Below are 21019 nucleotides of genomic sequence, written 5' to 3' on the forward strand. Positions count from 1 at the left end.
TTGGGTGCAGGTGGACACCTCCAACTAATCTGCAAAGCTTGTTTTCCTCTTCACCTATTGAACACTCAACGAAAAGATCAAGAATTATGTGGAGATGTGTGAGAGCTGTTGTTTGTTGGACATTATGGGAGGAAAGAAATGCAAGAATCTTCTCGGAAAAGGAGAGAGGTCAGATGGAAAGCTAAACTGGCAGTGGGAAGTGCAGGAGGATTGTTGAGTCTCTGGGATCCTACTATCTGTAGTTTAGTTTCTGCTCACATTGGGAGATTCTTAGTTTCATTAATTGTGAAACTTCCTGATGGTAACATTTGCCAAGTCACAAATGTCTATGGTCCAACAGATGGTAATCTTCAGGAGGAGTTTTGGAAAGAATTGGTTGAAGTGAGGGGTAATCTATCTTAGCCATGGGTCAATGGTGGAGACTTCAATGTCACTTTAGCTGCTGTTGAGAAAGCATCAGTGGAAGGAGGTCAAGAGGGACGATTCAATTTGTTGATTTCATCAACAGATTTGAGCTGATTGACTTTTCCCTTTAGGGAAGCCGATTTACTTGGACGAACAATCAAGATACCCCGACTAGTGAGGTTGGACAGGGTTTTGGTTTCCTTGAATTGGGAAGATCTTTTTCCTAATTTTAGGTAGATTGCTCTTCCTAGGCCTGTTTAAGATTATTGTCCAATTCAGCTGGTCTATGGATTTAGAGGTAGAATTGGTGCACCTTTCAAGGTGGAGAATGCCTGGTTTGAAGATGAGAAGTTTATTCCTTTCTGAAGAATGTTTGGAGTGAAATGCAAGTGGAGGGTACTAGCTCTTTCATTTTGGCAAATAAGCTTGGTGCAATTAAGAAGAAACTGAAAATCTGGAAAGCGGAAAACAATTTGAATGCTGAAACTGAAAAGAGATCCTTGTTGAGTCTTATTAAGGAAATTGATGCTACAGAAGAAGCAGGTCCTTTAACTGAGGAAAACAAAATGAAGAGGTTTCAAGCAAAAATTAAGTATGATAAGTTGGTAGTAAAAGAAGAAATCAAGTGGAGACAAAGAGCAAAAGTGGCCTGGTTAAAAGAGGGGGACAAAAACACTCATTTCTTCCATAAAATGGTAAATGCCAGAGCAAGAGTTTCTTCAATTAGTAAGCTGGAGTGGGAGGATAGACTGGGGGAATCTGAAGCAGAATTGAAGGTAATAGCTACCAATTTTTATAAAAACCTCTATAAAGAGAATTGGCTGATTAGACCCTTTCCAAGAGACCTTCATTTCAAACAGCTAAATGAAGATCAGTCCAATCTCATTGAGAGACCATTTACGAAGGAGGAAATTAAAGCAGCCATATCTATGTTGGTTGCAGATAAGTCTCCTGGGCCAGATGGGTTTACCAACCTTTTCTATGTCAAATGCTAGGATATTGTGATAGAAGATATTTTGAATGTCATTCAGGCTTTTTATGAGAATGCTTCCCTTCGAAGGAGTTTAAATACTACATTTATCACCCTCATCCCAAAAATTGAAGGGGTGGTTAACATCAAAGACTTCAGGCCAATCAGTCTCTTGCATAGTTTCCAGAAGATCCTAGCTTAAGTACTGGCAGAGAAGAATGAAAGGGGTGATAGGGAATGTTATCTCATATAATCAAAGTGCTTTTGTTCCGGGGAGGCAGATGCTTGACTTTGTTCTCATTGCAAACAAGTTGATTCATTCAAGAAGAAGAGAGGGCTCCCCTGGTTTAATTTGAAAACTGAATATTGAAAAAGCCTATGATCATGTCAACTGGAGGTGTATTGATTTGTTGTTGCAGCATATGAAGTTTGGGCAGAAATAGAGAAACTGGATTAAAGTTTGTGTTTCCACTTCCAAATTCTCCTCAGTGTTGATGAATGGTCAGTCAGCAGGGTTTTTTGATAGCTCTAGGGGACTTAGACAAGGTGATCCCTTGTCCCCCTTACTCTTTATTTGTGTCATGAAGATCCTCACTTTGCTTTGTAGAAAGGCTGCAGGGTCTGGTGAGTGGGATGGATTTGCATTCTCTCTTGATGGAGAAAAGATCAATATCCTCCAATTTGAAGATGATATGCTTTGTAGATGCTTCTACATCCCAGTTAGAGCTCGTCCTTGGAATCCTATCTTGGTTTGAAGTAATTATCAGAGTGAAAGTCAACTGGAGTAAAAGTCAAATCACTCCAGTGCTCCAGGTTTCTAATTTAGCTGATTGTGCAGAGGTCCTAGCTTGTCAAACTGATTTCCTCCCGGTGAAATACTTGGGATTGTCGTTGGGTGCATACTGTCTTGCTTCTTCAATTTGGAACCCAGTTATTGAAAAAATGGAAAGGAAGTTGGCTGCATGGAAGGCTAGATATATCTCATTTGGGGGTAGGTTTATTCTGGTTAAAAGAACTCTTTCCAATTTACCAACTTACTTTCCCTCTCTCTCTTCCCAATCCCTATCAAAGTTGCCAAAAGACTGGAACAGATCCAGAGGAATTTTCTTTGGAGGGGTTGGGGGGAGGAGAGGAAAGTGCATCTTATAAGCTGGGATCAAGTCTGTCTTCCTAAGGCTGAGGATGGATTAGGCATTAGGAAAGTGAAGAATTTCAACACTGCCCTGCTAAGCAAGTGGATCTGGAGGTTCTCGGTTGAGAGGGAGGCTTGGTGGAGATTTCTCATTGCAGATAAATATGGGGTGGAGTGGGGTAACTGGAGATCCAGGGATCCTCCCCTAAGTTGGGGTGGTTCTCCTTGGAAATCTATAATGAAAAGCTGCTCTGTGTTCATTGAAGGAATTTTTATTAAGGTTGGTAATGAGGAAAGAACAAAATTCTGGAAGGACTCTTGGTATCTGGATATGACCCTTGCTGAATCTTTTCCTCACTTTTTTCAGTGTGCCCTTAATCAAGAAGCTTCTGTGGCCGAGTACTGTTGTGTGGCAGGTGGATCTTTAACTTGGACTCCCATTTTTAGGAGAGATTTGTATGACTGGGAATTAGAAGAGATTGGGGATCTGATGGCTCTCCTTAAAAATCAGAGGATTGATCAGCAGTTGGAAGATAATGGAGATGGAAATGGAATTCGAATGGTGAATTCTCTGTTAAGTCCCTTGCCTCAAAATTAGGTAGTGTGGATGCTACTGATTTTCCTGCTTCTCGGATCTGGAATACTATAAGTTCTTCAAAAGTCAACTTTCTGGTTTGGACGATGGCCCTGGATAAATGTCTCTCCAGAGCCGATTTGGTGAAAAGGGGCATTCAGGTTATAGATCCTTTATGTAGTCTGTGTGGGCAACATGTTGAATCTACAGATCATTTATGCATTCATTGTCCTTTTTCTTCTCAGATCTGGGGACACTTCCTCAGAGTCTTGGGAATTAGTTGGGTAATGCCTAGATCGGTTAAGGATCTCCTCAATTGTTGGAAGGTGGGAGGTCTTAGTAAGAAAGGGGAATCTGGTGTGGAGGACTATTCCAGCCGCTGTTTTATGGTCCATTTGGGCTGAGAGAAACAATAGAATCTTCAATAAGAGAGGCAAAAATCCTGAAGACATCATTCAGAGAGCTGTGGTATGGATATCTGTAACTGAAGAATTTAAAAGTCTGAATTTGTCTTCTTTTTATTGTTCTGATTTCTGGAGGAAAGTGTAACTACTGTGGTTTTTCAGACTGCCCTTCTGGGTCTGATCCCAGCTTGTATGTTTTTGAGATGAATAAAATTACTTTACCTTTTCCAAAGAAAACCTCTATCATAGATCTCAAATTCTCCTAAATATATTTATTAGCAATCAGAATTTGATCATCCTTTTTTATGAAAAATAGTTCTGCATTTAATAAATATGGTAATTAAGTGTTAAAAAAAGTGAGGGCATTTTTGCTGGAAGTGGCTCTGTCAAAGATCAATCATGTGATGTACTACAGAAAAGAAGGCCAAATCAGTGCCTTTCCCTTCATATCTGCTTCCTTTGTTATACTTGTGGTGAGACTTCTGAGCACCTGTTAATTTCCTGCACCTTTTGTCTCTTTTATTTGGAATTGGTTTTCTTCTCTCTTTGGTTGCAGGTGGACAACAGCCCCCAATGTAGCAGGCCTTTTTGAAGCAAGTTTCTTTAGACAACCGAAAAAAAAATGGTTAAGGATGTTGTGGAAAGCCACAGGAGCCGCAGTCTTGTGGACAGTTTGGGAGGAAAGAAATAATAGAGTCATTCAAGGAAAAAGGAAATTGAGGGAGGACTTGATTGATTGCATCATATCAAGATAGTGCATTGGGTAAAATCCAATGTAAGGATGCAAACGGATCTGATAGGACTTGAGGGAGGACTTGATAGCATCATGTCAAGATAGTGCATTGGGTAAAATCCAATCGGATCTGATAGGACTTGATTTGAATTCGAATCCTATCAATAAATCGGATCTTCGGATCTGATCGATCCGATCCGACTTGTTTTCTTTAAAAATTAATAAATTATTAAAAGAAAATTAAAATATACTAATTTAAATGAAGTAAAACCAAAAACTACAAGTAATTTTTAATTATTTTCATCATATATATACATGTTTTTTATAAAAATAATAAATAATACAAAAAATTTATAAATAAATAAATAACATATATTTGTATTTATAAATATATAATATATATCTGATCGAATCTTCTCAGATTGGATAGGGGTGATCTAGATCCGATCCGATCCAAAGATCCAAGCAGGGGTTATTCAAATTCGCCCAAATCGGATCAGATCCATTTGCACCCCTAATCAGAGGAGTTGTTTAAGGAATTCACAGTGGACGATATAATCAGGGACTGGAATTCAGTAGCAAACTCTTCAAGATCTAGCCCAGCAATTCAAGAGAGTTGGGCAGCCTTTACATAATAAAAAATAAAGCTCAATTTTAATGGCAGCTCCCTTGGTAATCAAGGCCCTCAAGTGTAGGAGTCTTTAGAGACACGGAAGGCAAAATTTTGGCTCTTTTTTGAGACCTATAGGAGTGGGTGGTTCATTAAGAGATGAGGTGTTAGCACAGCTGCAAGGTCTGAGACTGGCTAAACAGATGGGGCTACACCAGATTGAAGTGGAAGGGGATACAAGATTAGTAATAGACTGGATGAAATCTGGAAATTTGAGAATCTGGAACCACAGGCAAGCTATGAGAATAGTTTGGTGCCTTACAAAGGAAATTGAAGTAAACGTCCAATGGATTAGAAGAACAGCAAATGGCCTTGCTGGTGCTCTATCCAAACAAGGATCAAACAGGAGTGAACTTTTCTGTGCTGCTTTATAAGAGTGGTTATAAATTTGGGTTCAGCATTTCAGCTTTGGAATGCTGGAATTGTAATATCTCGTTTTAATATCGTAATGAAAGTTACCGTTTCCTATCAAAAAAAAGTCTTACAAAATGATTTCATGAGTCAGGTGACTAATCCTACAGAGGTGGTTGGCCTCAGTTAACCATCTCTTGAAGGGTTCATGGTATGCCTATTACAACCCCCCCCCCCTCGTTGGGGTATCAATCCCCAAAACATCTGACTTTTTAAAGCCTCCTCTTTGACTAAAGCATCTGCAAATCCAGTGGCAAACCTTGGAACCCAAGCAGTTATAGGTCTTAAGTCATTCAAGATGTCTTTTACCCCCTTACTATATGATTGTATCTCCAAGGACCCTCTTGATTATTTTTCAGCAGTTGCCGCCCTTAAGCCTATTAGAAATTAAGCATTTAATCTGTTATTTGCCCATCTTGAATAAAATCGCCTTCATGTGAAGATACAAGAACATATTTTTAAGGGTAAGGTAAAGCTTTATTAGAACATCACACAAATATTATATCAGCTCCCACACCAACATTAGACATGGCCGGTAAATCTGAGCAGATTACAGATTACAACTTCCAAATGGAGTGTGTTCTTAACAACTCAGATACATTCATATTCTTAAACTCAGCATTCGCAGAGACCCAGGAGACCAAGTTACAAATAGCAAAGTGAATAAGGTCCTCTGAATTCTTCACTTTGTTATTGAAAATCCTATTGTTTCTTTCAGCCCAGATGGACCACAGAACAGCAGCAAGAACAGCTTTCCACACAATCTTTCCTTTTTCCTTCAGACCTTGAGAATTCCAGCTGCACAGCAACTCCTTAACTGAAATCGGCATTACCCAGCTCAGCCCAGCAGCCTTGAGAAAGTGATCCCAAACCTTAGATGTGACAGCACAGTGGAGATTAAGGTAAGGTGGTCAGTGATTTCAGGTACTAGATCACAGAGGCCACAAGACTGATCCAGGATCTGCAATCCCCTTCTCTCCAGATTTGACCTTGTGAGACACTTGTCCAAAGTCATTGCCATCATCCTCAATCTCATTGACAACACTTTACACACTTTTGGAAGTGCTTATCCTATAAACATACTCTTAAATAGTTAACGCAGTATCTCGTTTCATACTGGCTATGTAGTCGTATGAGACTACTGACAGCCCAAGCTGTGGTGTATAATCAATGGGAAATTAAGAGGATGAGAGGAGAGAATGAGAGGAGAAAGAGAAAAGAAGAGAAGAAGATTTCGAATGAAGGATTTCAGAAAAGAAGATGATGCTTAATCTGTCGCCCCCCTCTTTCTATTTATATTAATTCTGAAATAAGGATAAGACTGCTTACATGGAAAAATTAAAATCGTAATAAAAGACAACAATTAAAGTCCTAATAAAAGACTAACAACTAATTGTGGACTGACACTTAAATAACTAGTAATCGTATACGAGTACAATAGAAAGAGGTGGGGACCACATCAGTGGTTTCTACACTCCCCCTCAAGTTGGGAATAGATGTTTGTCATTCCCAACTTGCATAGATCTGCTTCTAACTTCTTTGAAACTGCCTTGGTGAGAAGATTAGCAAGCTGCATGTTGGAGCTGATATATGGAAGACTGACTTCTTGAAATGCAACCCTTTCCCTAATAAAATGTCGATCGACTTCAATGTGCTTGGTTCTGTCATGTTGTATTGGGTTATAAGCTATATTAATAGCAGCCTGATTATCACAATACAACATTAGAGGTTTCTCATAGGTAAACCCAATTCAACAAACAATGATTTCAACCATAGTATTTCAGCCACACCATTTGCCATGGACCGGTATACAGCTTCAGCACTGGAACGACAAACAACATTTTGTTTCTTACTCCTCCAAGAAACAAGGTTACCTCCTACAAAGGCGCAATATCCAGAGGTAGACCTTTTATCATCAACACAACCGGCCCAATCTGCATCTATGTAAACTTCTATCTTCATGTGATTATTATCCTTAAATAGTACACCTCTACCTGGGCACCTCTTTAAATATGCCAATATCCTCTCAATAGCAAATAGGTGGGTAGTAGTTTTGGGAGAGTGCATATACTGACTAACAACACTAACTGCATAGCTGATGTCTGGTCGTGTAAGACAAAGATATATTATCACAGTATAAATATATGTATAATATTTATATTATAAATAATAAAAGATATATAATATATTATAAATATTTTAAAAATATATAAAATATTTATAAATAGATTATTATAAATATAATATAAGTATATATTTATATATAGAATGAATATATATTTATATATAATCTCAAGAGGCTCTCCACCTTCTGCACTAATCTTGTGATTCTGTTCAATAGGTGTATCAGCTGGCTTAACACCCAACTTTTCTGTTTCTTCTAACAAATCAAGGACATACTTCCTTTGAGAAACAAAGATTCCATGCTTGGACCGAGCTACTTCAATACCCAAGAAATATCATAACTCTCCTAGGTCCTTTACCTCAAATTCTTGATGAAGAAATTTCTTAAGAGGCTCAATTTTGGTGTTATCACTCCCTATTACTACAATGTCATCCACATAGACAGCAAGTAGAGTCGAAGAAGTATCAACTTTCTTAATAAACAAAGTGTGATCTGATTGAGCCTACACATAGCCAAACTTTTCAAAGGCTTGTCTGAATCTATCAAACCAAGCTCTGGGGACTGTTTTAGTCCATACAAAGCTTTATTCAACCGACAAACCTTCTTACCTATCTTTGTACTATAAAAACCAAGAGGTAACTGCATGTACACTTCTTGCAAGTCTCCATTGAGGAAGGCATTTTTAACATCCATTTGGAACAAGGGCCAAGAGTCTGGCTTCAAAAGATAATAACACTCTGATAGTGGACATTTTTGCTACTAGTGCAAAAGTCTCCAAGTAATCTATACCATAAGTCTGAGTAAATCCCTTTGCAACTAACCGGGTCTTATATCCTTCAATGGAACCATCAGCATTATGTTTCACAGTAAACACCCATCTACATCCAACTGGTTTCTTCCCTTTGGGTTGATCAACTAGCTCCCAAGTATTGTTTCTCAGAAGGGCATCCATTTCTACCTTCATTGCATCTTTCCACTCAGGAATGGCTAGGGCTTCCTGTACTGTTCTGGGAATGGGAATATCAGCAATTGATATAAGAAAGGACTTGTAAGAGAGACACAAGTGATCATAAGACAAGAATAGTGAGATACAATGGGTTGTGGATGAGGTGCAACGGCGTTTGCCTTTACGGACTGCAATGGGAAGGTCAAGATCATTCAATGGAAGTAAGGGCTCAGAAGATGGAGAAGGCTCAACAGCGGAAGGCTCATCTGTAATGGGAGATGGAAGAGATGTAGTATCTAGATCTGGATCTTCAGAAGGAATTGGGGCTAGCCTGGAGTGCTGATGACTGAAATCAACTTGCCTCCATCACCTGTGATAAACTCTAAAATCCCGACATTTTTGACAACCCTCCCCATTACACCCCTCTTCACTCAATGGAACAGGTAAAGGGACTTCTGATGTGTTAACACCAACCGTACTACTCTCCCCCTGAGAAGAAACCCTAGAGTAATAAGGTACATCCTCAAAGAAAGTAACATCCATGGATACAAATCTCTTTCCTGAAGCAGGTTCGTAGCAGCAGTATCCCTTTGGAGTTTGTGCATAACCAAGGAAAATACATTTTGAGGCTTTAGGGTCAAATTTGGAACAATGAGGGCCAAGAGTTTGCACGAAGCAGGTACAACCAAAGGTTTTAAGAGGGACAGAAAACAACTCTTTATCAGGATATAAAAGACTGAATGGGGGGTTTCATGTCAAGAACCCGTGAAGGAATTCGATTGATGAGATACACAACTGTGAGAATGGCATCTCCCCAGAAATTTATAGGCACAATGGAGTTGAATATGATACTTCTAGCTACTTCCAATATATGCCTATTCTTTCTCTCAACCACCCCATTCCGCTGAGGGGTATGAGGGTAGGTACTCTGATGGATAATCCCATGGTCAAGAAAATAAGAGACTAGTGATGTTTTAAAGTGTTCTCTCGCATTATCGGATCTGAAAATTTTGATTTTTATCCCAAACTGGGTTAAAATCGTCTAATGAAAGGTCTGGGTTAGGGTAGGGACCTCATCTCGAGAACGCATCAAGTAGAGCCAAGAAAACCGAGTATAGTCATCAACAACCAGCAAGAAGTATCTGTACCCCCCAATAGCAGTGATGTGATATGGTCCCCAAACATCGGTATGCACAATGTCAAAAGGAACACTACTTCTCTTATTACTTAATGAATAGGTTGTTCTACAATGCTTTGCAAGCTTACAACTTTCACACTTTAAACTAGACATTTGGATAGATTCAAATAAACTAGGAAACAAGCTTTTCAAAGACCTAAAGGATAAATGACCCAATCAATTATGCCAAAGCATGACTTAACCAATAAACTGAGAAACAAAAGACCCTCTAACTTCACTATCGTCCCACTGTGAACTTCCTCCAAGCAGATAGATTCCATTTGTCTCACGACCAATCCCAATCACCTTCCTTGTCTCCAAGTCTTAAAAAACACATCGATCAAGAAAAAATGTTACTGAGCAATTCTAGTTTTTAGTAATGCTACTAATTGAAAGTAAATTGGTGCCAAGTTTAAGAACATGCGGAACAGAAGACAGGGAAATGGCACTAAACAACTTAATGTCTCCCTTGCCAGAAATGGGAACAAGTGATCCATCAGCAATAGACACCTTGTCTTTACCAGAGGATAAATGATAGGTAGTAAATAGTGAAGGCAAACCAGTCATATGATCAGATGCACCTGGGTCTATTACCCAACAATGTTCAGTGTTACTAGAAGCTGAAGCATGATAGGTTGAGGCCCATGTACCTAAATGAGCAAATGTTGAGGTGGGAGGAGCTGATGTTGTGACTGACTGAGACGATGATGCTGAATTACCAACCTCCTTTTCCAATTGAGTCAAGGTAGCTCGGACAGACAAAGAATGTCTAGTGGTGCTTCTCTGGTGCCTAATGAAGTTGCACAATCAGTAGTAACAGTTGTATTAGCATTCCCCTTTTTGTTCCTGAGTTTTGCGGGAACTAGATAAGGATGTAGCTTCCAACAGGTTTCTTTGGTATGCTTAGGTTTCTTGCAATATTCACATATTAGGTCCTTCTTCATATCTCTCTCTCCTTATCCCCCCAAAACTTGGGTTTAGTTGCTGCCAAGGCTGATTCAAGTGGCGAATGTTGTAAGATAACTTTCCTTCTACTTTCTTTGTTGTGCACTAGAGAGTAAGCTTGTGATAGTCACATTGTCTCTTGTTAGAAGCTGTTGTCTCAAAATGTCATACTCAGAATTCAGACCAGCTAGAAACTCAAATACCCTATTGGTTTCAACCTGCTTTCTGTAGGTCTATGCATCCTTCTGGCTTTCCCACTCAATTGTTTCTAAGATTTTGAATGAAGGATTTCAGAAAAGAAAATGATGCTTAATCTGTCGCCCCCTCTTTCTATTTATATTAATTCTGAAGTAAGGATAAGACTGCTTACATGGCAAAATTAAAATCCTAATAAAAGACAACAATTAAAGTCCTAATAAAAGACTAACAACTAATTGTGGACTGACACTTAAATATCTAGTAGTTGTATACAAGTACAATAGAAAGAGGTGGGGACCACATAGTAGTTATATACGAGTACAACAGAAAGAGGTGGGGACCACATCTGTGGCTTCTATAGGCTACATACCGGGTCCAACACACAGGTACACCAACCATGTGCAGGAGGTACTGTAGATTCCTAGGTAGCAACTGTCATTTTTGTTTTCTTTTCTATGGGTATATGAATGTCAAATTTTTCATGATGTCCAATTTTTTTATGGCAACCTTCTTTTTTTCCCCTTATGTGTGGACAAATCCATTTTTTTCAACTCACTGCACACTCCCTAAGACAGATTCGCTATCCATGCAATGTTTCCCTCCACCCTTCTCTTAAAAATTCATATATACAATGACATAAACAGAATACATCAAAATATTAATTTTTCAAATTGCAAAGTGCAAACTATGCTAAACAATTGCGGTATGATTTGAATTCCGGTAACTCCATAAAATTTTGGGAACAAACCTGGGTGGGGAGTGCCCCTCTAAAGGATCAGTTTCCTTCTTTGTTTGCTCTTTCTGATTTGAAAAATGAGTCAATCTTGTCTTTTACCACCCCGTCCTCTTCCATTTCTGGGATTGGGTGGAACTTGGGTCTAAGAAGGGATTTGAGGGACTCAGACTTTGACACTATCTTGAGCCTTATTGCAATTCTTGATAACGTTGTCTTAGACCCCACTAGGGCGGATTCTAGAATTTGGACACCTTCTCCCAATGGCATTTTTTCTTGTGCTTCTTTCTTCAAAGTCTTAAGTCAGTCCACCAGTCCTACCTTCCTTCCTTTTCCTGTTGATGAGGTTTGGTGCAGAGAAATACCTCCTAGGGTTGGTAGTTTTTGTTGGGAAGCCTATCTGAAAAGAATCAGCATTGGTGATTTACTCCAAAAGAAGAGACCCAATACTTGTTTGTCACCTCAGTGGTGTGTTCTTTGTAAAGCGGATGGGGAGACTGGTTTTCACCTACTGGTGTCTTGCCATTTTGCGAGATTAATTTGGGAATGGGCTTTGTCACTTTTTGGTTGCAGTTGGAACCCCCCATCAGACTTGCAAAGCCTTTTTTCCCCTTCTTTTTTCAGGTGGCAGATAAAAAGGGGAAGGACAATGTGGAGAGGACTAAGGGCTGCAGTGTGTTGGACACTTTGGGAAGAAAGAAACTCCAGGATATTCTCAGAAGCTCAGAGAGGAGTAGTAGATCTGAGGGCTATCATTCAAATTAGGGCGGTACAAAGGCTGAAATCTTTGGAGCTTTTCACAGATTACACAGTGGATGACTTGTTGAAAAAGTGGGGTGAAATTGCAAGTTGCACACAAACTAAGTCAGTAATGTGTGTGGCTTGGACCCCTCCACCTAGTGGTTTCGTGAAACTAAACTTTGATGGGTGTAGCAGGGGAAATCCGGGACAATCAGGGATTGGGGGTGTTTTTAGGGATGAAAATTGGGTCATTTCTGCCATGTTCTCAGGCCCAATTGGAGTGGATGACTCCCTTAGAGCTGAGATCTTTGCAGTTATGGAAGGAGTCCAAAAAGCTAAGGAGTTGGACATCAGGAAACTCTTAATTGAAGGGGATTCAGAGGTGGTGATAGGGTGCCTGCTTAAAGATCACATTGGTTTATGGAAGTACAATAATGAGAGGAGGAAATTCAAGTGGCTGGTGCGGGAGATGGAAGTTAAGATACGTTGGGTTAAAAGATCGGCTAATTCCCTAGCTGACGGTTTAGCTAAACAAGGGGCAGAAAGGGACTCACTTTTTTGGGCCAAGCTGTAACTGTAGTGTGTTTTCTTTCTTTCTTTTCTTTTTCTTTTTTTTCCTTTTCTTGAGGTTCTTTGTTGCTCTTGGAAGATGTGTGTTTGTCTTCCTTTTGTAAATCTTCTATTGATGAATTAATGAAAGTGTTATTGATCAAAAAAAAAAAAACTATGCTAAACAATTGCTAGCACACTTTTTTTTTGATAAACAACATAAACTTCATTAAACTAAAATGACATAATTACAAAAGTACAACAGGCTGGAAAGTTCCCCAGCCACTCAATTCGTTTTCCAATACAACCCAATTACAATTTAGCCCAAAACAAGTGTTCCCTGTGAACCTCTTGCCAGGCTAAAGAGTCTGCCATTACATTTACTGTCCTCCTAATCCAACTAAATGTAGTGCGATTACAATTAATTGCTTGGACACAATTAATTAAAAGTGCTTAGTTCTTCTTTCACTAGATACAGACAAGTGTAAGGTTTGTATATTTTGTCAAAATAATATCACTAAGAAAGGGAAACCAATTGATTTGATCAATGGATCCACACATCCAGAATTTAGAACCTACTTGAAGCTGACCAGTTGAAAGAAAGAAGTCCTTGAGGAATTCATGCTTATAACACCTGCAGAGCAAAAAAGGCAATGAAGGAACATGAACTGCAAAACTAGGGCTCCTAGAGACAATTTTTAAATTAAATTTTTTATCAGTACAATTTTTAAATTTAATAAAAGTTGCTAACTATGAATGTTGGAAAGAAAAGTTACAAAACCATGTCACTAGATCACACAAAAGAGTGCAAATTACCGAGCATATGATATGAAGAGATCACGACCCAGAGGTCTTGCCTGTACCATTCCAAAGAACTCTAATGGAGGCCTCTGCACGTAAGAAAAGAAAAGGTGTATAAGCACAAGAAAATCATAGATATAAATTATTTTAATACCATTCATCCATGCCACATATATTGCAAGTTGATCAAAGTAAACACAGTACTATATGAAAATCTATTTTGATATTTACTACAAGGATTACCTTTTGCCAGATATGGAATAGAACAAGATAAATAAGGTCAGTATCACCACTTTCAGTTGCTTTCACCAATGCTGTGTCTTCTTCTCCTATACTCAACAAAAGAGGAACCTGATATGACAAGATAAAAATTAGTATACCTTTTATAATTTCTTATCAATTATACCTTCCACATTTCTCATGAGATTATATGCAGTAATATCTACTATCAAAAGATAATAATGAAGTTCAAACAATGAATGATCAATGTAAGTGAGAAAAGAAAGGAAATTATATTGAACAATTTACCAAACAACACACCTGTTTAGAAGAGCGTGGTTCATGTTCAACAAGCATTGCAGCTAACTTACGACGTCCACTTTTATCTGCATGAGCAGCTACTGCTGCATAAGATATGCCTTTGCATAATTTAAGCTGAAACTCAGAAAAAGCAACTTCAGAGAAGTAGTTGTGAGTGAAAACCATAGAAAATTTTAACCTAGCTTGAGCAACCATGCAGAAGAAAGACAAACCTTATCAAGTAAGATTTCAAGGAGAGCTGCATCATGAATTGCTAATGAAGCTGTTATCTTTGCACATGCCCAGTGCATTATCACAACTTCCTATGCAAGGCCAAAAGAAGATAAAATTATGCAAATGTTTTCTTGGTATGCCATGCATCTGTTCCAAAATATTAGGCAGCATATGAAATGACATTATGTAATCTTTATTTCTGAAAATATTAAATGCGATTTTCAGAACATATGACTGCTTCCATGTTTACATGTCAATACATCAGGAAACAGTTTCCAGTATAGACATGGATTGATAACATCAATCTGGTAGCCTGTTATAATTAACCTTCCATTTATAGAATGAGATTGGATACAAGAAAAACTTGCAAATAAGTTGTGCCACAATAGTAAATACATAAGCAATTTTTTTTAAAGGTAAATTGAGAAATTTATTAATTCAGAAAGAACTCATTACAACAGGAGAGCTAACCACATGCGGCTACTCAGATCACAGGACATGCCACAGATCCCAAATGGATACAGATATTCAAGTACATTCAAATCTTTAAAATCAGGGGCTACAGACACCCAAGAAATCAGCTTGCTGACCGCCTGCTGCACAATTCTACTTTCATTGTGCTTGTTTCAGGGAAAAAAAAAACTTGATGCTATCTTCTACTAATGATTTCTTATTACCTTAATTGGAAATATTTACAAAGTCATCTCTAGGAGGAGTTCAATTTCGTGTGTGTATATTATAATATAAATAATTAACTTTTGCCTAGTTATCCCTAGTTTTATATACCATTCAGCTTGATTATTAATTGAAAAGACAAAGTGATAACCATTTCACTATTTCAGTTCAGCATCTTCAGCTATTATCAAGCGGCCCCTAAGAAGTTGCACAGTAAGTGAAATGCCTAAGATAGAGGAAATAGAACCTAAAACTAAATAGTAGAGATAAACATGGTGCATCATATAGGTATGCTTTGAATTTTCTGAGAAAACAACTTTACTTGATTAAGGCCAGTATACTCTGATATCCGAAATGCAAGAAAGTGTTGGTGACAATTAATCAAACGACCGATCAGAACTGATGCTGTGAGTAACTGAAGGCCACAAAAAGATAAATAGTTATGGAAAACAAGCACATGGATCTTGTAATGCACAATAAACAGTAAAATAAAGCTAAGTATTGAAGACCTTATACTGCTGAATACTAAGAGGAATGCCAATCTCATAGCTGCGCACAGCATTTAACACTCGTAATGTTTTGCACATCTCCTGAAGCCGATCACGTTGAAACTGGCTGCCAAAGCCAACTGGATATCATTATTGAGAATGCAAATCAGACTTTTTTTTTGCTCTGAATTCCTTAAATGTTAAAAAAAATATAATTTGGAAATATAGTGAGTACTTATACCACATGACATTGAACTTCAAAAGGCAAGAAACAAGGTATCTTGGGTAAAGGACAAGAACGAAATGACAATTATGTCTATCATAATCTAAAGTCAGCCTTAAACTCCATTTCCTGTGTACCAACTGCTGCCATAAACCTACAATCTTGGATCTTCACCAAGATCAAGTATCCTAACTGAATGGGTGGTTGTCTCATCTTACGAGAGGTTATTGTCTTCAGCTTTTTGGAATAATTTAACAATGTGCATGGCATAGCACGTGCCCTTACACCAGCATGTCCAATTGATCAGGACCCATGATGGAATAGTTTAACAATGGATATGACTTTAAACAGAATGGAATGGCAAAACAAGATTCATGTAGCCAACCCCATATAGTTGGGATAAGGCATGGATGATAATGAATTGATCAATGGCCTAGATAATGGAATAGGTTGTCCATGCATCACACATGAATAAATAACAAATACCATACAATTTTATAAATATACCATATTTATTAACATCAAGGTTTTCAAGATTCACCAATGCTAGCTAAATATCAGTTTAAAAACATAGGAAAACTATAAGAGATTAATTGTAAACTCCACATTCTTGCAACTAAAAGGAACATATTTTTTTCTTTTGATAATAAATGGGAAAAAATTAGGGATTATAGCATATAAGGGCAACTTTTGGTCCCTAATATCAATAGAAGTAATATTTTTAATAAAATTTCCAAAATAGGTTAACTTTTTAAAAATAATATCAAATAAGGGCAAAAACACTATTCATCTTCTTCCTCCTGCAGATCATTTATTAGCGTTGCTGCCCACCGCCGCCTCCGCCCACCTCCGGAGGTAGAGATGGAGGTGGGCGGAGGCATTGCCGGAGGTTGCTAGAGGCGGCGGCGGGCGGCAACACTGATGAATGATTTGCATTAGGAAGAAGACAAACAGTAATTTTGCCCTTATTTGATATTATTTTTAAAAAGTTAACCTATTTTTGAAATTTTATTAAAAATATTACTTTTATTGATATAGGGCCCAAAAGTTGCCCTTATCTGCTATAATCCCAAAAAATTATGATTGAGTAGGAAGAACAAAGCCAGTATTCAAAGAGAGATCCAAAAGGAATATATCTTATAAACATTTCTATTTATGTCAAATAGAATGAAGTAATTCGAAAAAAGAATAACCTGCAAAAAGCTTGGCCATAGCTGGCAGCTCTTAATAGTGTTCGCTGGCGTGAAGTATCAAATTCATGGCCAGCAGCATCAATACATGCTTCAACCGCCTCAGGAAGAGAAGAGCAAATTAATCGTAAATTTTCATCTGCCTGCAAAACAAAATAGAATATTAAAGATGTACTCATAAGACATCACATCACCAGCCAAGACTTTATATTAAAAAGAGAAAAACTAATATCCCAAATAATTCACAAGAGCATGAAACCCAGAGAAGTTTTTTTCTTTTTTTTTTTATCAGCAAAGAAAATACATTTATTAAATTATTAATTACTGGTTACAAATACAAAGACAATCCACCATATATATGTAACCCAGGTTAAAACAGATTACAGAATTGCCCCAAATAAAGTGGGTCTATCGGCCCCCTGCTTTGCTAGCACATCACCCAACCCATTTGCTTCCCTTTTCACCCCACCAAAACTAGAAATAAATCTTTGCAAAACTCAGAGAAGTTTCAATGACAGAATGGCTAAAATCTCAAGGAAGAACTTTCATATCAAGAATATATGAATATATGATGCTTCATCTCTTGCTTCCTAGTAAGTAGACATGCTTAAACACTAGTGGGAGATGCTTCAGATTTTACAATGTTAGAACACCAGTGGGAGATACTTCAAATTTTACAATTACTACGAGTCATCATCAAGGTCCAATACTTAGCCCTTATCTATTTGCACTTATCATAGACGAATTGATTAAACATATTTAGGAGGAAGTTCTATGATGCATGTTGTTTGCAGATGACATTGCTTTAATTGATGAAACCAATGAAGGATTAAATGCAAAATTAAGCTTATGGACAAATGCCTTAGAAAAAAGAGTTTTTAGAAAAAGTAGGACTAAAACAGAGTATATGACATGTAAATTTAATAATAATAGGAGTGTAAATCAAGATACACTTGGAATTGGAGACCAAAAGATAACTCAATGTGACCATTTCCGATACCTTGGTTCAATAATTCATAACAAGGGAAAGAGCAAGGAGGATGTCACCCAAAGAGTTACAGTAGGATGGGCAAAATGCAGAGGTGCATCTAGACTTTTATGTGACAGGAAAATACCACTTAAATTAAAAGGAAAATCCTATAAAACAATTGTAAGGCTAACTATGTTATATGGAGCAGAGTGTTGGGCAGTCAAGAAACAACATGTCCACAAAATCAATGTAGCAGAATTGCAAATGCTAAGATGGGTGAGTGGAAAAACTAGAAAGGATAGGATTAGAAACGAAGTAATCCATAAGAACCTAGGAGTAGCTCCAATAGGTGATATAATGAGAGAGAGTAAACTAAGATGCCTTGGTCACATGCATAGAAGACCATCAACTGCACCAGTTAGAAGAAGTGATTTGTCAAACATTGAAGGGGATAGAAAAGCTTGAGGTAGACCAAAAAGGACATTGGTAGAAGTAGTAAGAAATGATTTAAGCATTAACAATTACAAAGGATATGGCTTTAAATAGAATTGATTGGCAAAACACGATTCATGTAGCTGACCTCACGTAGTTGGGATAAGGCATGGATGATGACTGTTATTACTACTAAAACATACTGCTAACATTTCAATCTCTTAAACAAAAAGAAGTTTTTTGTGATTGAAAGCCTACATCTCTAGATTCAAAACAGTACTTAGTGAGAGGCAGGCACCTGTGCTAGTCTTTAGGCAGAGAGTAGTTGGTGACCTACAGCACCTGTGCTAGTCTTTAGGCAGGCACTTTTCTTAATTCCTAAACATAATTGCTAGTTTCTACATGTTGCACAACACCAAGGCACTAATCATTATGTGCAATTACCAGTGATGCTAGAAAGGATGTTATCCCTAATCAAATATGATTTAAGCCAATAGAGCAATGATCCTTTTTAGAAGGCTCGGGAGCAATCACATTTTATTTAATATGCCTACAATTTTGCATGTTGATTAGACTATTGTTGGTGTTACTGTTATCGTGTGTTAAATTTAGGTGCTTAGTATGGTATTTTTTCAAAGGAGTTACTTTTACTATGTTGTTGGGGCCAAACCTGTAAATGACTTGTACACTCCATTTCTCTTTCATGAATTTTATTTTTATTTTATCATCAAAAAATAACAATTAAAAAAAGAATAACATTGCAGCCAAAACAGAATGGCAACGATAGGCATACCTTAGCACTTCGCTTGTCAAAGTGTTCCAAAGCATCATAAAGCAAAGCTGCTGGTAGTGTGCTCCCAATCTTAAAGATTGATACTGTAGAATCAGGAACTCTTTGTAGAAATTCCATACTTGTATTTGAGAGAATCCTTACTCCATCGCTCTCTGGAATAAGAATGATTGGTTCATCATACAAATAGCGCACTGGATCTCCATAAGGACCCACCATCAAAAGCACATCATCCCAATAAAGCAACACACTATCCATCCCACACCATGCTAGCTGTTCGGGGGGTAGGGCAGACTGCATACAAGAATGAAACCATACTCAGGACATGGATTATCATAACCTAATCACCACGAAGGATGAATACAAGTTTGTTGTTGAATGCCATTAAGTGCCTTCTACTCCTAGGAGCTCCATTTCATGGAACTATGACCAAAAGCGCATTCCTTTTCAAATTATATTCCTAGGGACATAGATTACAACATAAAAATAAATGCTTTCAGCACTAATTTCCTCCATATCCTGAATCATTGGAATAATAAATAATTCAATACAGACTTGATTTTTTACATAGAGGAGGGTGTTCTCAGGTGAAAAGACTGACCTCGCAGTTGTACTCAAATATGATCTTGGAGAAATCGGTTGAGATAACCAGAACACGCCCATCATGGGTAAATGAAGCAAGCAACTTTCCATTCCGCGAAACCACCATTTTTTGGAGTGGCCCAACACCTACTCCAAGTTGCTGAACTCCTTCCTCTTCAACGAGCAATACATGATCATTCACACCAAGAAGAACTTCAACATTGCCAGACATGGTGTACTGAGGCTCGATAACAGTCATACAGAGCGGGAACTCTTCAAGAAGCGGGTCAGCCAGCTTACACGGATTTGGATTCTGGAAATCAGGAATACAGAAAATCTGATTCGCCTCCGTTATGCAAACCATCCCATTCCCCCAAAACACACACTCCACCACATTCTGCTCGAAACACTCTTTGCCCATCGAAATATTAGGTTCTTGTAACTCGGCATGGACATTGTAGCGATACACAGTCCCATCCTGGACGACACAGACCAGAATTTGATCGTCGGTCCATGCCATTCCGACGAGGCGTCCGCCAGAATGCCTCCAAACGGTCTCGGAGAGTTGAACTCCGGCAGAATTGAAGATTCGAAGCTTGCGAAGAGCTGACTCGGCGTAAAGCTGGACGATCTTAGAGTCGTCCCGGATGACGGCGATCGGTCCGCCGAAGGGAGCGCAAGCAACCTTGTTGCGATTGAGATCGAATTGCTTCCATTGCATCGTGTAGATCTCGGGCTTCCGGTAGTAGCGGTTGTAGAGAAGCTGCCATTCCGCAGCCACTGAAACGGCCGCCATTGATGATCTATGGCTGCTGTTAGGGCTTCAGCTAAATGAAATATCAGGTCTCTCCATTGAAGCAGAAGATGAACAAACAAGACGAGGCTTCTCGAACCTTAGCTTTTGGACGCAGACGTACTCGACATGAAGGACTCCTCTCCACTGTCCTACTTTTTTCAGAGTTCGGATCTCCTCACGGAGCGCCTCACAAATCACACCGACCTCAAAGCATCTTTCGGCCGTGCACCTGAAATAGCTCGTACCTGTAAATTTTTAGTTCGTGGGGAGATGTTGTAGATGCACGGGCGAAATGTTCTGTGAGGCCGGAGTGAGGCGCGTTTTGTTAGGAGCATATTTGATTTCTTTTTCAGAGGGAGGAAGAGAAACAGCTCAGATATTAACTTTCGCCTTAGCGGGTCTCGATGAAGGCTCACGCACACAACCATTTCTTTATTATGTTCTATTAACCGTTCGATACAGTGACTGCAATGTGATGAATAATCTAAAATTAAGACTCGATATCACTCCTGTGTACCCACTCATTCTTACTCGATATATTTCCAAACACTAACCCAAAACTCTAGTTAGCCTAAGCACCTATAACACAAATCTCCTTAATCCTAA

At 38.4% G+C, this 21019-nt stretch overlaps 1 protein-coding gene across 2 annotated transcripts in view; it reads right to left on the reverse strand.

The window, feature by feature from the left end:
• The window catches only part of VCL1 (vacuoleless1 (VCL1)), a 47052-nt gene extending 26375 nt beyond the window's left edge, over positions 1 to 20677 (reverse strand). The window contains exons 1-10 of one of the 2 annotated variants that reach the window (XM_088984662.1): positions 19637 to 20677; positions 19039 to 19329; positions 16847 to 16986; positions 15452 to 15557; positions 15265 to 15357; positions 14267 to 14356; positions 14055 to 14168; positions 13758 to 13865; positions 13530 to 13603; positions 13293 to 13347 (exon numbers count right to left, since the gene is read on the reverse strand). In XM_088984662.1, coding sequence (XP_088840788.1) covers positions 13293 to 13347; positions 13530 to 13603; positions 13758 to 13865; positions 14055 to 14168; positions 14267 to 14356; positions 15265 to 15357; positions 15452 to 15557; positions 16847 to 16986; positions 19039 to 19329; positions 19637 to 20413 — 1848 coding nt within the window. In that variant the 5' untranslated portion in view covers positions 20414 to 20677. The remainder of the gene's footprint in view (positions 1 to 13292; positions 13348 to 13529; positions 13604 to 13757; positions 13866 to 14054; positions 14169 to 14266; positions 14357 to 15264; positions 15358 to 15451; positions 15558 to 16846; positions 16987 to 19038; positions 19330 to 19636) is intronic. The other variant, XM_088984661.1, reaches the window with a different exon arrangement.
• Positions 20678 to 21019: the final 342 nt, after the last annotated feature.

This window comes from Nelumbo lutea, chromosome 4 (assembly GCF_056320005.1).
Source record: "Nelumbo lutea isolate HS-2025 chromosome 4, American lotus-T2T, whole genome shotgun sequence".
NCBI lineage: Eukaryota > Viridiplantae > Streptophyta > Magnoliopsida > Proteales > Nelumbonaceae > Nelumbo > Nelumbo lutea.